At 50.1% G+C, this 12,956-nt stretch overlaps 4 protein-coding genes across 4 annotated transcripts; 3 read left to right on the top strand and 1 right to left on the bottom strand.

The window, feature by feature from the left end:
- Positions 1-3,062: 3,062 nt before the first annotated feature.
- On the top strand, positions 3,063-3,602 carry BU24DRAFT_417742 (uncharacterized protein). Its single transcript, XM_033526798.1, has one exon. The coding sequence runs from the start codon at positions 3,244-3,246 to the stop codon at positions 3,451-3,453; it is 210 nt and encodes a 69-aa protein (XP_033390429.1). The 5' UTR covers positions 3,063-3,243; the 3' UTR covers positions 3,454-3,602.
- A 1,281-nt stretch (positions 3,603-4,883) lies between these two features.
- BU24DRAFT_417739 (uncharacterized protein) lies at positions 4,884-7,035 on the bottom strand. Its single transcript, XM_033526797.1, has one exon. It carries the CDS (start codon positions 6,594-6,596, stop codon positions 5,334-5,336), a length of 1,263 nt encoding a protein of 420 aa, XP_033390428.1. The 5' UTR covers positions 6,597-7,035; the 3' UTR covers positions 4,884-5,333.
- Positions 7,036-8,111: 1,076 nt separating this feature from the next.
- On the top strand, positions 8,112-8,333 carry BU24DRAFT_319256 (uncharacterized protein; the record flags this gene model as incomplete). The annotated part of the gene is made up of 1 exon (XM_033522910.1): positions 8,112-8,333. A coding segment is annotated over one exon (222 nt), but the record flags the coding sequence as incomplete, so codon positions are not given.
- Positions 8,334-9,922: 1,589 nt separating this feature from the next.
- BU24DRAFT_37269 (uncharacterized protein) lies at positions 9,923-11,208 on the top strand. Its single transcript, XM_033524511.1, has 2 exons — positions 9,923-10,605; positions 10,663-11,208. The coding sequence occupies exons 1-2, from the start codon at positions 10,127-10,129 to the stop codon at positions 11,129-11,131; spliced, it is 948 nt and encodes a 315-aa protein (XP_033390426.1). The 5' UTR covers positions 9,923-10,126; the 3' UTR covers positions 11,132-11,208.
- Positions 11,209-12,956: the final 1,748 nt, after the last annotated feature.

Below are 12,956 nucleotides of genomic sequence, written 5' to 3'. Positions count from 1 at the left end.
GCGAAACGAAACGAAACGCAAACGACAGGACGACAGGAGAGGACAAAGAAAAGTCCGGTCTGTCCTGACATGGCATGGACCCGTCGGGGCGCTCTGTGGTGTGGCTGTCTAGGTATGGTATGGTATGTAGGTGAACCCTAGCACAGATCCGTCCGTGCGCTTCCCCCATCCCCCCCGTTAGTTAGTTAGTTTAGGTAGCGGACGGGGAGGGGGTGGGCGGAATTCGATTTGCGTGCTATAGGCGAGACGAGATTTGGAGATGACATTTCCGATTGTGATGATGGGTGGCGATGATGAGGAAGGGAGAGAGCTGCATGGAGAGATGACGGTAGATCTTCTCGATTTAGATTGCTCGATTGCTCGATTGGGGAGGGGGAGATGCTGAGATGCCTGGGCAGCAATGGAAGATAGACCCTGTTGAGTCGAGTCCGCCAATCGTCTGTAGCGAATGAATGATTGTGAATAGGGAACCCTTCAGCCTTCGAGTAGGTTGATCATTTGGAAATGAATGCCCAAGGCGACAATAACACGAAAAAAAAAAAAAGGAATTCACACCTCACAAGGATCTCATTCCTGCAAATGCGATTCAATTAGGAAGGCGAGGAAAGAAATGAGGCGTTATTGTCGATGTGAAGGCTTCACAGTTTGAGGTCGGAATTACTGACTCGGTTTCTTGCAGGGTATGCGGGCGGGATGTTGCTATCATTGTAGAATTGATAGGTAGACCATGGGAGGGATGTTTTGCGAATGCGAGAAAAGAGAGTTTACACAACAACACAGGAAATTAATGGTGATACCCAATTGAAGATAACTGAGTCGAACAATGAGTCGATCTTTCACAATGTTTCGCTTGCCCTGGATAGAGTGCGCGTATGGCGATGAGTATTGCTGATACGCAATGATGTTTTAGCTGGAGGAGCATTTGTCCGTGCCTTGTGTCTGTGTCTGTGGTAATATCAGAGGAATCAATCTCACGATCGAATCGAATCGATCTATCCCCAACCCAGCCCTTACAAGGGGCGGGGGAGGAAACGAAGGGGAAGGGGAAGGGGAAGGGGAAGGGAAAGATGAGGCCGGAATGAAGCGACCCAATAACATTGCCCTTAATCAACAATGCATCATCTGCACTCGCTCGTTAACTACCCCAACATCCAAGCCCATCACCGTCTAAAACCGAATCCGAACCAAAGACAGACTTCGAACAGTGGAGCTCCTCCTCCTCCTCCTCCCTCCTCCCAGCCTCGACACGAACCCACCCATCTACCGTCTTCAACTTCCATGGCCTCAGCCATACACAAACACACTCCAACGTCCTCGACAACGCGGGGTGATTCGCACTAAGCGCACCCCGTCCCTCGTATAACGCCGCTCGCCGCTCGCTGACTGGCTCCGGCTCCACCCATCAGATTCGAAACATGGGAACGTTAGCGTGCGAGGGCGGGCTAATTAGGGCGATTGCTAGCGGACATCGGTCTATGCGTCCATGTGGAGCGCCACGAGTTACTGTGGACGCCACGCAATGATTGGGAGAGGAGGAGGGTTCTTGGTGTGTTCTAGGTGGTTGCGAGGTTTGGGACTATGGGTATGAGGGAGGGGGGAGGATTGGCGGGTTAAGATGGGATGGATGGTGAATGGTTCTAGCGGGAGGTGTCTAGGGTGTGGAGAGAAGAGCGTAGTGTGTCGAAGGGATAATCGAGATGGATGGGTAGTTGTTTGATTCATTCGTTCGTTCATTCGCTTGAAGTCTTCTGCAGAGACGAGTAGGTAGGTGTATCTGAGCTTGAAAGGTGAAGTCGATAGTTGGTTGATTGTTTATTGTTTGAATAGGCATGTTCGAGTCAATTGAACTGAATACGAATTGGGTAGGAGAGTGTAATGGGATTGACGGTATGGATGTATGGATGATGCACGCTCAGTGGCTGGTGTATGTACGTACTAAGCGAAGCGGCTACTATGCCCCGTTCTGTGGCTTTTTGGCGACAGACTATCTGTACGTAGGGATTGTGTAGTAGTGGCCAGCCTCATGCAGGAGTAGGAGAGGTTTAATTCCTATTGACTTGTTGAATCTGATCCAGGTGGTAGATGCTAGATGCTGTGCCGTCTGTAAGTAAATCCCGTCAACGTGCAAAGGCGGGTACCTTGCTCTACATATATAGATGCACGCGTTTATAAGTACCTCCTCTGTTGTTCTACTCGAATGTACAATTCATCTCGAATTCTCTCCCTACACCGAGACCCAGCGTCCATTCGACCCGCAATGTCACTCACCCACAGGCCACGTCCCCTTCAATTAGTCTACACAGTAATCCCTCAACCTCCTATCCCAAACCCTTAACGAGGCAAATCCTCAACATCAACATCGCTCATCGGTGTACGCGACGCAATGTCCCCTCCCTCTCTCCTTTCCCCCTGTTACTCTCCCCGGCGACGGCGAAAACATCAGCTCGGATCCGCAGCACGCACCTCGTGCGGCTCACTTCGAGTTAACATGGATTGATTCCTTTTCTTTTCTTTTTTTTCAGTTTTCCCCACGACCGAGGAGTTATAGAGGGAAGGTGGTTGGGCTTCACCGTGCGGCCTCGCGTCCGCCTGTCCGAAGCCGACCGGAGAGAACAGCGAAGACAAGGGTGTAGTTTCTCGTACTTACCTCCGAATGACCGCTGCTTTGCATTGTCGTTGTTCATAACTAGTTATAGGGTACGAGGTAGTTTACATGGGTGTCTATTTAGCGATGTCGATAATGGCGTGGTTTTTATCGTCGATTGCGGGTTGATGATGACGATATTGATTGATAGATTGATTGATTTGACCGCGGCGATGCGGCGGTATTACGATATCTTGTTTTCTTGTTTATCTATCTATTTTGTTGTCGAGGATGGATGGATGGATGATGTATGGATGCATAGGTGGGGGCTTGCATGTGGGCATGTGGGCATGTGCGTGCGTGCAGGATATGTATGTGTAACAAGGGGTAGTAGATGTGAGGCGTAAAATGGAACGATTGTAGAATGAAAAACGAAAGAAAAAATATGTACATTTGCGCCGAGCCTATCAGCGAGGGTGAACTGGGTGTACACGTGCGTGCGTGCGAGCCAGCCCGCGTCTGCGATGGAGCAGGGGGGCGAGTATCGTAGCTGCAGGATGTAGGGAAACGTTTACCTAAAGGGATAGAGCAGAGGAGCAGGGTTTCTTGTGGGGGTTTTGGAATTTTTTGTCTTGGGTCTTGGGTGTTGGAGTGCATACATGCATGCATACGTTGATCGACATGATGATGATTGGGGACTCCAAATAGTTGGAGGTGGTTTGGGTTGTTTACTTGGAGATATAGGAGGTGTGAATGCTTATCAGCACTCAATCGGACGGGTCGATTTAATGCCTGCGATGATCGTTAACATCATCGAGATTGTCGAACAAGTCGATTGTCGATCATTCTTCGTCTACAACAATCAATGACGAGAGGAAAACGCGAAGAACACATCCTCCATGAACGATAGGACGGGCACCAAAAGACGGATCGTGTTCGGTCTCGTCCATGGTCTTCTCGCTTCGTTTCGTCTCGTATGTAGTTCAGTTTTGCCATGTGCGCGTGGCCGAACGTCCCTCGTGGTGGCGAATGTCGATCTCCCTCCAATTCCAATCTCAACAAAGAGAGCTTGGGGGTCGTGCAGTTTACCCGACATGAGGCCGTTCCATGTGCTTTTCTCTGACACCCGTGACCGAGAGAAAACTCTGAATATGACATGTTTACGTCGTTGTCTCCGTCTTACACCGCTACTATGATGATAACTGACCCCCAAAGACGGCGATCATGGATTGCGTTTATGCATGTGAAAAATGATCGAGTTGGAGATGCGTTGCGTGGTTGGAGGGTGCAGAGCGAGCTGAAGCAGCAAATGTGGCGGAATAAATTACCTTTTCGCGGTTCCGCAATTCTTTGCATCAATGCTCTGCAGTTTTTACAAGGTATGGTAGGGGTTAACAGCGGTGTATAGTCCATGGGTGGATGGGGACGGATTGATTCCATTCATCGGATAGCGGATGGGAAGTGGGTAAGTGACCAGTTTCGGATAGTTGAGGGGCTGCCGCACTCGGGTGGATTCCGTAGCCGCAAAAAAGTATTTGGAAGAGCAGGGAAAAAAACATGGCAAGACAGGGATCAAGGATCAGTGTAGAGGTGGGAGGGAATGGTGGTGTAGGGTAGGGGATATGCTGGAAAGTGTGAATGCATTCATCGGATAGCGTACCAAATGTTCATCTTCAACCCTGATGCCTGCCTACACACTGTACTTTTTGCCTTGCATGCCGTGCTCTGCCTGCAGTGCTAGAGCAATTAGTTAATCATTACAGCATGCAGAACAAGCACGCACAAGATGATTTACATTGTGAATGTGTGTGCCTCGTGGTATGGTCCGCTAACAACGTTAGCCGCCGCAAGCTTCAACAACCAAATATGTAAATCGAAACGTAAGAGCCCTTTGCTGCTTTACATCGATCCCCTAGCTCTGCCCATTAAAGAATGGTGCAATTTACAAGGATAGAACTAGACCTCCAGAGAGCTAGACGGCGGTTTCGGCCAATTGTGGACAACGGGACGATCCCTTGCTGGATTTCGCCGGATGGACAGTTCCTGATATCGTTGGAAAGGTGCTCGAAGCGCCGCCAAGTGAGGCTAAGAAGACAATGAAACAGCTTGTTGCCTTTCCACGTGAGATGGCTGCTGCTTCGCGTCATTTGTGGTTCGACGTTTAGTCACATGTTAGAGAACGGAAACGCGGTGGTCGTTTAATACCTGAGGCAGAGATTGAAGAAATGTGAACTGTTTGGGGTTGGAATTCATGTATTGGAGCTTGCTATGGAAAGTAAGTTGTAGACTTGAACATCGGATTCATTTAATTACGTAGAGACTTATCCGAAACAATCATTCCATTTAGAATGAAGTGGTTCATTAAGGCCTACGCTTGAATGACAGTCTGTCTGTAGTTATGTAAATCAGTGTCAAGAACATTCATGCCATTACAGACCGAAGAACATGTCCGCATAGGCTACGACATTACCTTCTGCTTATATCTATAGCGCATTGAGATCTTGATTCGTAAGTGACATTACTTGGGGATTGTCTCGGAAGATTTTTTCCGTCCATACATTGACCGTCTCTTCAAGATCTCAAAGTTTCCACTCTGATGTGCGCACCAATACTCATCTCGTTCGCACGGAGTGAATATAGACATCAGAGTACTCCATAATATCGTGAACTTTTGAAGTGACGTTCAACATGTGGGGTTTCGCTGTGGAGAACGTACGAGCTTGTCCCAAGTAGCGATCCGCAATTCGAGTCAGGTAGAGTGAGTTAGGCTCCCACCATCGTCGTTCCCAGGTGGGGTGGTGAAGTTATCGTCGACGGGAGCTTCATCGCGCCCTGATACCTCTGATTCCAACCGTGTACCGGATGCACCCGAGTTCCCGTTTGAAGTTTGACGCGATCGCGCAGTCGAAGTCGCCGTGGAGTCGGTATCTGGGGTAGACGTCGTACTTGCACGACCTGATGATGACCCCACATGTTGTTGCAAGTTCTTGGAGCTCCCGGTATCTCCCAACGGCTCCACACCATCTGCCGAAGCGGATACGAAAGCGCCTTGTCCGCTCCGGAGTTTGTCTCCTGACGAATCGACGGTTCGCAACACCATCTCGTTGTCGAGTATTGGGTCAGTAGTGCTAGCTTTGGCATGCTCACCATCCTGCAGGTCATTTCCACGTGGTTCGTTATGTTCAGGGAGGTCTTGCTCATCTACACCCCGTCGGTAAGATAGGTCATCACTCCACCCCTCAGGCTCATAGGTAGCTTCCTTGTCCTCGTCGGGATCGTGGATAGGGGATGCGCTGATCCACTGACGGCGCTTCGCATCCCACGTTTCTTGATAGAAGTTCTTGAACAAGACTTCAGATCCACTTGTGTCTACGAGTTCGTACCCCTCAGACGCTGCGTTTCGTCCACGCATGTAGGACTCACTGCCTCTTCTAAAGTCGTCACACGATCTCTGCTCAGACATGTCACGGACCGTGGTTGCATCATCAAATTGCACTCCCTTCCCATGTATACTGACGCGGGCGCGCTTGCTCAAGCCTTGTGCGCCCATGTCTGGCGACGACATTTGACTGCGGGCGCGCTTCGTGACTGAGGACGGCGGTGGTGCTTCTTCCGATGGACCCACTCCATCTGGACCCGGGGGATGACTGCCACGTTGTTGGGTGGGACCCCAGGCTCGACGCTGACGATCATCCGTCGATTGTAGCACGAAATTGGCAAGCTCCATGCGTGCTTCCATGTACTCGTTCAGCGCTTCTATCCTCCCCCTGAAGTTTGGCCTCCGCGACTTCACGATCTCCCAGTCGCCACTAGCCTGTCGCATCCTATCGTGAAGTGTTACGAAGGAGGAGCATTCATCGCATCCATTACGCTGCTCCCCTGACGGGACCGATGATGGGTCCGACACACTGGGTAGGTCGCAACCACAGGCAATACACTGAAGACCGCTAGTATCTATGTCCCAGTCCGGTGTGCCCGGGATGTCTGTCTCTAGAGCGTCTGAGACATCCATCATGCAGGGCTCGGTGCTGGCGTCAACACAGTGGTGTGGCGTATGTCTCTCACCAGCGAAGGCGCGGTATGCGCTCGCCCTGAACACCTAGTACCTGGCGCCCGGCCGCCGCGGACGTGGACGTGGAACTGGACGTAAATTGGGGGGGTAAAACAAGCACGGCGCGGTAGCCGTTGATAGGCTTCTGCGAGGAGGAAAGCAGACAAAGACCGCTGTCGCGACTGACTCCGCCTTCGCGACCACGTTTTTTCGGGCCTTCCCGTACTCGAAGAAAGAAGAGGGTGTAGCCACTTGCACGAATGTGTGCCTGGGTATGGCTCGAGAAGACTGGGACTAAGAAAGAAGGTTCTCTTCCGGCTTGCTGGTTGTTGGTGTCGCCGCTTGCGTGGTTATCGTATGATTTTTCTTTGAACTAGCCTCGCGTTTTCCCCCAATGTCCTTTGTGGTGTACGAGGTAGTGTGATTACAATGCAGTCTCCCGTACCCCGTACTGTACCACCTCTCTCGCTAATCTGGTCCTCGCCGGTTACCGAGACGCTGGGTCGCGTGTGCCGGAATGATACGCTCATCCAATCTGATCTCTTGTCTTTTGGGTGAAAGAGGGTGATCGGGCGAAGGCAGTGTCATATGTGCGTCTGCTGTGCACTGTCTCTCACTTTCAAAATGGCATGGCTTGCTCCAGGTCTAGGACGGTCCTTATTGCTGGGAACATTACACTGTTAACGATGTGAGACATATGTTTCTTACAGAGACAGCCGCTTCCAAGGCTTAGTATAAAGAGATAAGGGGAAGCTGCATACCTTCACTGTACGCTTACCCCCACTAGTGCACTCTTCCACTACAATGCCTTCTCCATCCACCACGTCTACATCGATACTTCGCTGAACTTGATAACCTACACCATGGCTCTTTTCTTCATTCTAAGAGAGAGGGCAGAATAATTTTCTAAACGTTGATCAAACTTCTGTATTTCATAAGTTGGAGCAAAGTTCACGGGTCGTGACGGGTAGAGACATGATGGCTGTCATCTTCACGGTGACGTCAGATACCATACATCGCCGACTTGTTCACACATCAACATACGAGGACGAATATTCTGCAACCACGAACAAAGAAAACACCGCCTCGTACCTTTCCGCTACCCTCAATAAATATCGTTCTTCCGAACCACTTACCATGGCTGCCAGCATCGCACCATCCACATCCGGAAACGCCTAGCAATAGGGAGATGGTATCTATCTCCCTAGAAAACTTGATACCACAACGGCAGTTGATCTCGGGAGAAGAACGAACGGAAAACATCAAATTTCCCATCTGTGAAACCTAACGGCGGAATCCCAGCCATGGTTGACTAACAACTCCCGAAACGGCGCTCTCACGGTAGTAGAGCCCAGCGCCATGGTTCCTCAACCTCGCCGAAGGGGCGCTCGCTTTTCAGATTCCAAGATGTTGAAGCATAGGAGCGAGGTGCTATAATAGGTCTCCTTCTAGAACACGGGCGTCGGTCTGATGTAAGGGCAGGCCAACCACTTCTTCCGCTACGCGCCGGCGGAGATCGCATATCCCAGAGACTGGTACCAGAACGAAACGAGGCGCCTATATTGGGTGTTGGAGGCGCGTCTGGAGTACCGTGATTACCTCGTCGGGCGTGGCCAAGGCAAGTCTGGTGTTGCGGGCATGTCGACTTTCACGTGGGTGCGATGTGCGACGTGGGCGGGATTCGACCTTGAGAAGTTTGCGAGGCTCAGGGCGTGACCGGATGGGATTGAGGCTTATCCGGCTGCGTAGATGGGCTTGTTGGTGCCCAGTGGAGAGGTTCAGATTGTGAAGTGGAGGGAGGATTCAGACGTTTCGAATCCTTTCAAAGGATGGGTTTACAAAGCCCAAAATAGGTTGAAAGAGCAGCAGACCAGGCGGTGAGGGCATTTCAGGGAGAAGGTGACGATGCATGCAATTTCGAGAAGTAGACGCATTGCATAAGATTGGTGGTGATTCGATCCGGACATATCCTTTTTTCCAAACAATTTGCACAATGATCATGTTTGATCGACGATAGACGATAGAGGGACGGTCAGTGCCTGATACGCGTAGTGTGTTATACATTTGTCGGCAAAGGCCTTCTGTTCGATAACATTGGTTCCAGTTGTAAGGTCAATAGTAGCAACATTGAATATTTATAATGGATATATCGATGCGAATTCTACAGTGTTGTCAGAAATCATCTATTCGTAAGCTCTGGAACAATCTGAAAACCCGTATAGCAAATCATATCATGAAAAGTTCGCTTAGATATACCTTAATCAGGTTTTTGAACCGTAACATTCTCTCAAATGCCAGTCCGTTTTGTAATGGGAAATGTCTGTTGAGCATAAACACTGACAAAAGGGACGGTGTCTAAGCTGAAAGAACAAGCAGATAATCATGATACTAGAAGCCACTGTATTTTCCATGGTTGTAAGAACAGACTGTCATAGCTTGGGCACATTTTCAAAGTCTATGTAAATCTCTAGCATTTCGCACAATGATGATCTTGATGTGGTCAATCTAAGCGAAAGGTGAGGTCCTTCTTTGGGGCGTTGATCTTTCTTAGCGCCAAATGTCGCCTGATGTCGCACAATTCTCTCTCGAACAGGTTACAGTTCGTCTAATATTAACTAACTATAACATGTACGTGGTGGGGTTTGCCTGTTGCAATTTCCTCGCAAGCCTCCTCTTGCGAATATAGCACTTACAAGGTCGCCGCCCAACTGAAAGTGTGGTTTGTTTGGCGATACGCTTTGCTCTTGTACCACAGTATGCAGGTACCAAACATCTTCCAGTGGAGGGCAAGCAAGACATCTCATATTAACATTACTCCGTACTTATGCTGCTCATATCCTAAGTACATAGTAAATATTGTCTTACACCGCCATGGCTTGCGGAGAATTGGCAGTTCATATCGTTTTCTCAGCCCAAACCTCAGCCTTGCGCAAACACGAGCTATCCGTGCCACTCAAACGCACCATTTCAGCCAACGTGGAGTACGAACCTCCCGATTCGGAGTCAGCCAATGTCAAGATGGGAGTCGGGCCAATCACGACGGACGTGGAAATGAGCACCTGAACATCAGGCGTGGGCCGTAGTCGCGATGTCTGTCGAATGAGCCACAGTCCCTTCAGCCACCGCTCGCTGTCATTGGCTCGGAGCCTGGCATTTCGCTTTTGCATGTCGCTTTTGTCACACGGGTAGCCGACGATCATTGGAGATCCAAGTATAGTCCATAGCAGAGTTGGGGGCAATTATCACCCATTGTTTCGAATTGGGGAGATGCGACTAATGCGAAGGGAAGACCTGGGCGCAGCTTCAGGGTTCACCGGAATCGCTGCAATTTTTCACTTAAGAGCTGTGCAGCCAGCGCAGCTCGTCCAAGACCTCTTGGATCCTCTCTCGTCGTTTGGTCTTGCTTTATTCCTTTCCAGTGAGCCTTTTCGGTGCCGTCGAGCTTTTGTAGATATATTCCTTACTCATTTAATCGATTTAAGCTCTTCACGATGACCGGAACCCAGACCACCCCATCTAACGTGCTCCCCCTTCCCCGCTGGACACTGATCATCCATGGAGTCCAGGTTCTCTTGGCCATCATCATCCTAGGACTGGCAGCGTTTGGCGTCCACTGGATCGCATACAATGCCTTGATATTTGCCATAGTCTGCTCCATTCTTACCTTCGCGTTCTGCGGATACATAATCGGCACGACATTGTTCTTCCACGCGCTCTACAATGGCTTCATCGTTTTCGGCCTCCATTGCCTCATGTGCATCTTCTGGCTTTCGGAGATGGGCCTCGTCGCCAACCTGGCTCGCATCTGGGGCAGTCTGAGCTCGCTGTACGGATACTATGGCGGCTACGACTACTACTACAAGCGGGATCTGGAAGTGAGGTCGACTCTCAGCAAGAGAGAGAGCGTCCCGACGATCAAGCAGTACTGGGGAGCATTGACTGCCGGCGCTCTATTCGGTGCTGCTGAGCTGTAAGTAACCTACCTTGTTCTCTCCACAAAATCACTTCTAACATGACCATCCACCAGGCTCCTCTGGGTCGGTTCTGGCGTCCTGGTCTTCATCTACCTGAACAAGCACCGCAAAAACGCAGCCAACAACACCCAAGCCCAACAACTTCCCCCTTACCCCCACAACCCCAACCAACCCGCAGCCGGACCCGAGAAGTTCGCGCAGACCGGCGTCCCTCAACAGCTTGCCCCCGTGTACCAGCAACAGCCACAGCAGCAACCCCAATTCCACAACGGGGTACCACAAGGCTACCAGGTGAGCCCACCATCCGCACCGCAGAGCCCGCAACAGCACTATGCACAGCCGTACATGCAGCCCCAGCACACGGGTGGATATGGGCAGGATCCAGTCGGCCGCACTGTGAGCCCGCTGTCGCCGCCGCAGCATTCGCAACCGGCGTCACAGTTCAACAATAACCCCAATGCTTCGGAGCTGGCAGTTACGCCGCAGAATCCTAACGTCCCTGAGCTGTCGGGCGGAAGGTGAACGTTGCTTTGACTTGGGGAGGATGAGTAATGAGGGTGGAAGATTTGGGTGTTGGGCGAAGAGCGAAGGGAGAAGAATGTTGATATGCTTTGCTTGCTTGCTCGTTGAATGGCGGGCGTTATTGTTGCTGTAATACCCAAAAATAATATCTCTTCAAATTGAAACTTGATGTTTTCTTATTCCTTTTTCATCGCACTCTGCATTGCCGATTCCTATGATGCTTGTCGTTACTGTTGTTGTCAGACTTGAGATCAGGCCCTCCAGTACGGGTGAGTTGTCATCCGTCTTGATTACATGGTGATAGTATCCTACTTGCTGCCAGCAACATGCCTGTTTGGATGATGAAAATACCATAAATTGAGGCTTAGTGATGCCACTTTTGCATGTATTCGCAGGAAATCGGACCCTTTTGTCGTTCAGAAATAATACGTTTAGCCCGGGTGTCCTTTGGGCCGGCGTGGTAGCAACGTGAGTTGGAGATACGAATGCTATGGACGAGCCATCCTCGCCCCGTTGCCGGGTCGCAGCTCTTAGCGTTCGTTGCGTGCGCCGATCAAATATAGATACATAGTTGCAGCACCGACTCACTAGCTCGCCGCGTTACAGCTTTTTGTACCGTAACGGCGTAACCGTATACCGGGTTGATAGAATAGACCTGAGACTAGGAAATGGCACAGCACGCACCGACGAATTCTAGTGTTTCAGAATTCTTGTCATGCAGAATCCAATAGGTTGTGTGAGGGCATACGAGTAGACACGGCCATTAGTCACGCAGAGCAAGGAATTAGTTACATGTATCCTAAGTAGGTAAGTTATCGCCGCGACATGCGAGTCGTCAACCTTGCATGTTCGACGATCCCAATCCGCTGAGAGAATGGTTTTGTTGTGGCTCTGTCGTGGTCGAATTCGAAACAATTGATTATCGTTTTGTCGGGAGGATTGCAGGCTCTGTATGGAATAGACAGACATTTTTGGTGTAGTGTCGGAAGATAGATACTGTGGGTGGCAGGTGGGTGTATGGTTTGTATGGTGAATGAGGTGTGGTGTGGTTGTGAAAGGTCCAGTCACGCGGGCCATAACCCAAAAATAAACTCGAGTTAACCCTATTAGGGCAAGCATAAAAAAAGTGACGATACCGGATGGTATGATACGAGAAGCGAAGGAGAATACTGGATGTTCCAGCCCACATGATTGGCGCAAGCATGTCAGCAAACGTGCTTCAAACTGCAGAGGAAAAGTCTATGGCACCGAGGAGACCGAGGAATTCCAATACTGCTCTGCCATCGTTCGTCGCCATGGCATCATTGACGTTAATGCCGTCCAGGAAAGTCCAAGACGAGAGACGGGTCCTCGGTCCATATTCGTCATGGTCGGTCTACAACTTAAGTATCGTAGCGGCATTTTCCCCACACCGTTTTTGATTCTTTTTATAGATGGATGGCCTTTGAGAGTGTCTCATTTGCCAGTTTTCCTTACCTACTGTGCCTACTTGCTTAGGTACATACTCGTAGACAGTACGAGGCATCTATTGGAATACCTACAGACTACAGTGACCTGCCTGAATACACGACGAGTAACTTACTCATGCAACATCGTGTGGTGTGAGTAGATAGTTCACCTAGGCCCTATACCTTGACCTTATGAGAAGCTTGATATCGCACTATCTCGTATCATTCGCTCATCCATTGGTGGCCGGATTCCCATCCCCGTTCTCTTCACGGGCCGGTTTGTCAACCCACCCACCTGGGTATGGGTAGCATGGAAAAAATACGTTCCGTGCGAGGTTCCACTCGTATACACTACTGTGACGGTATAGAAAACCATG

The sequence above is a fragment of the Aaosphaeria arxii genome, assembly GCF_010015735.1.
Source record: "Aaosphaeria arxii CBS 175.79 unplaced genomic scaffold BU24scaffold_1, whole genome shotgun sequence".
Lineage (NCBI taxonomy): Eukaryota > Fungi > Ascomycota > Dothideomycetes > Pleosporales > Aaosphaeria > Aaosphaeria arxii.
This window is presented reverse-complemented; position numbering and strand designations above follow the sequence as displayed.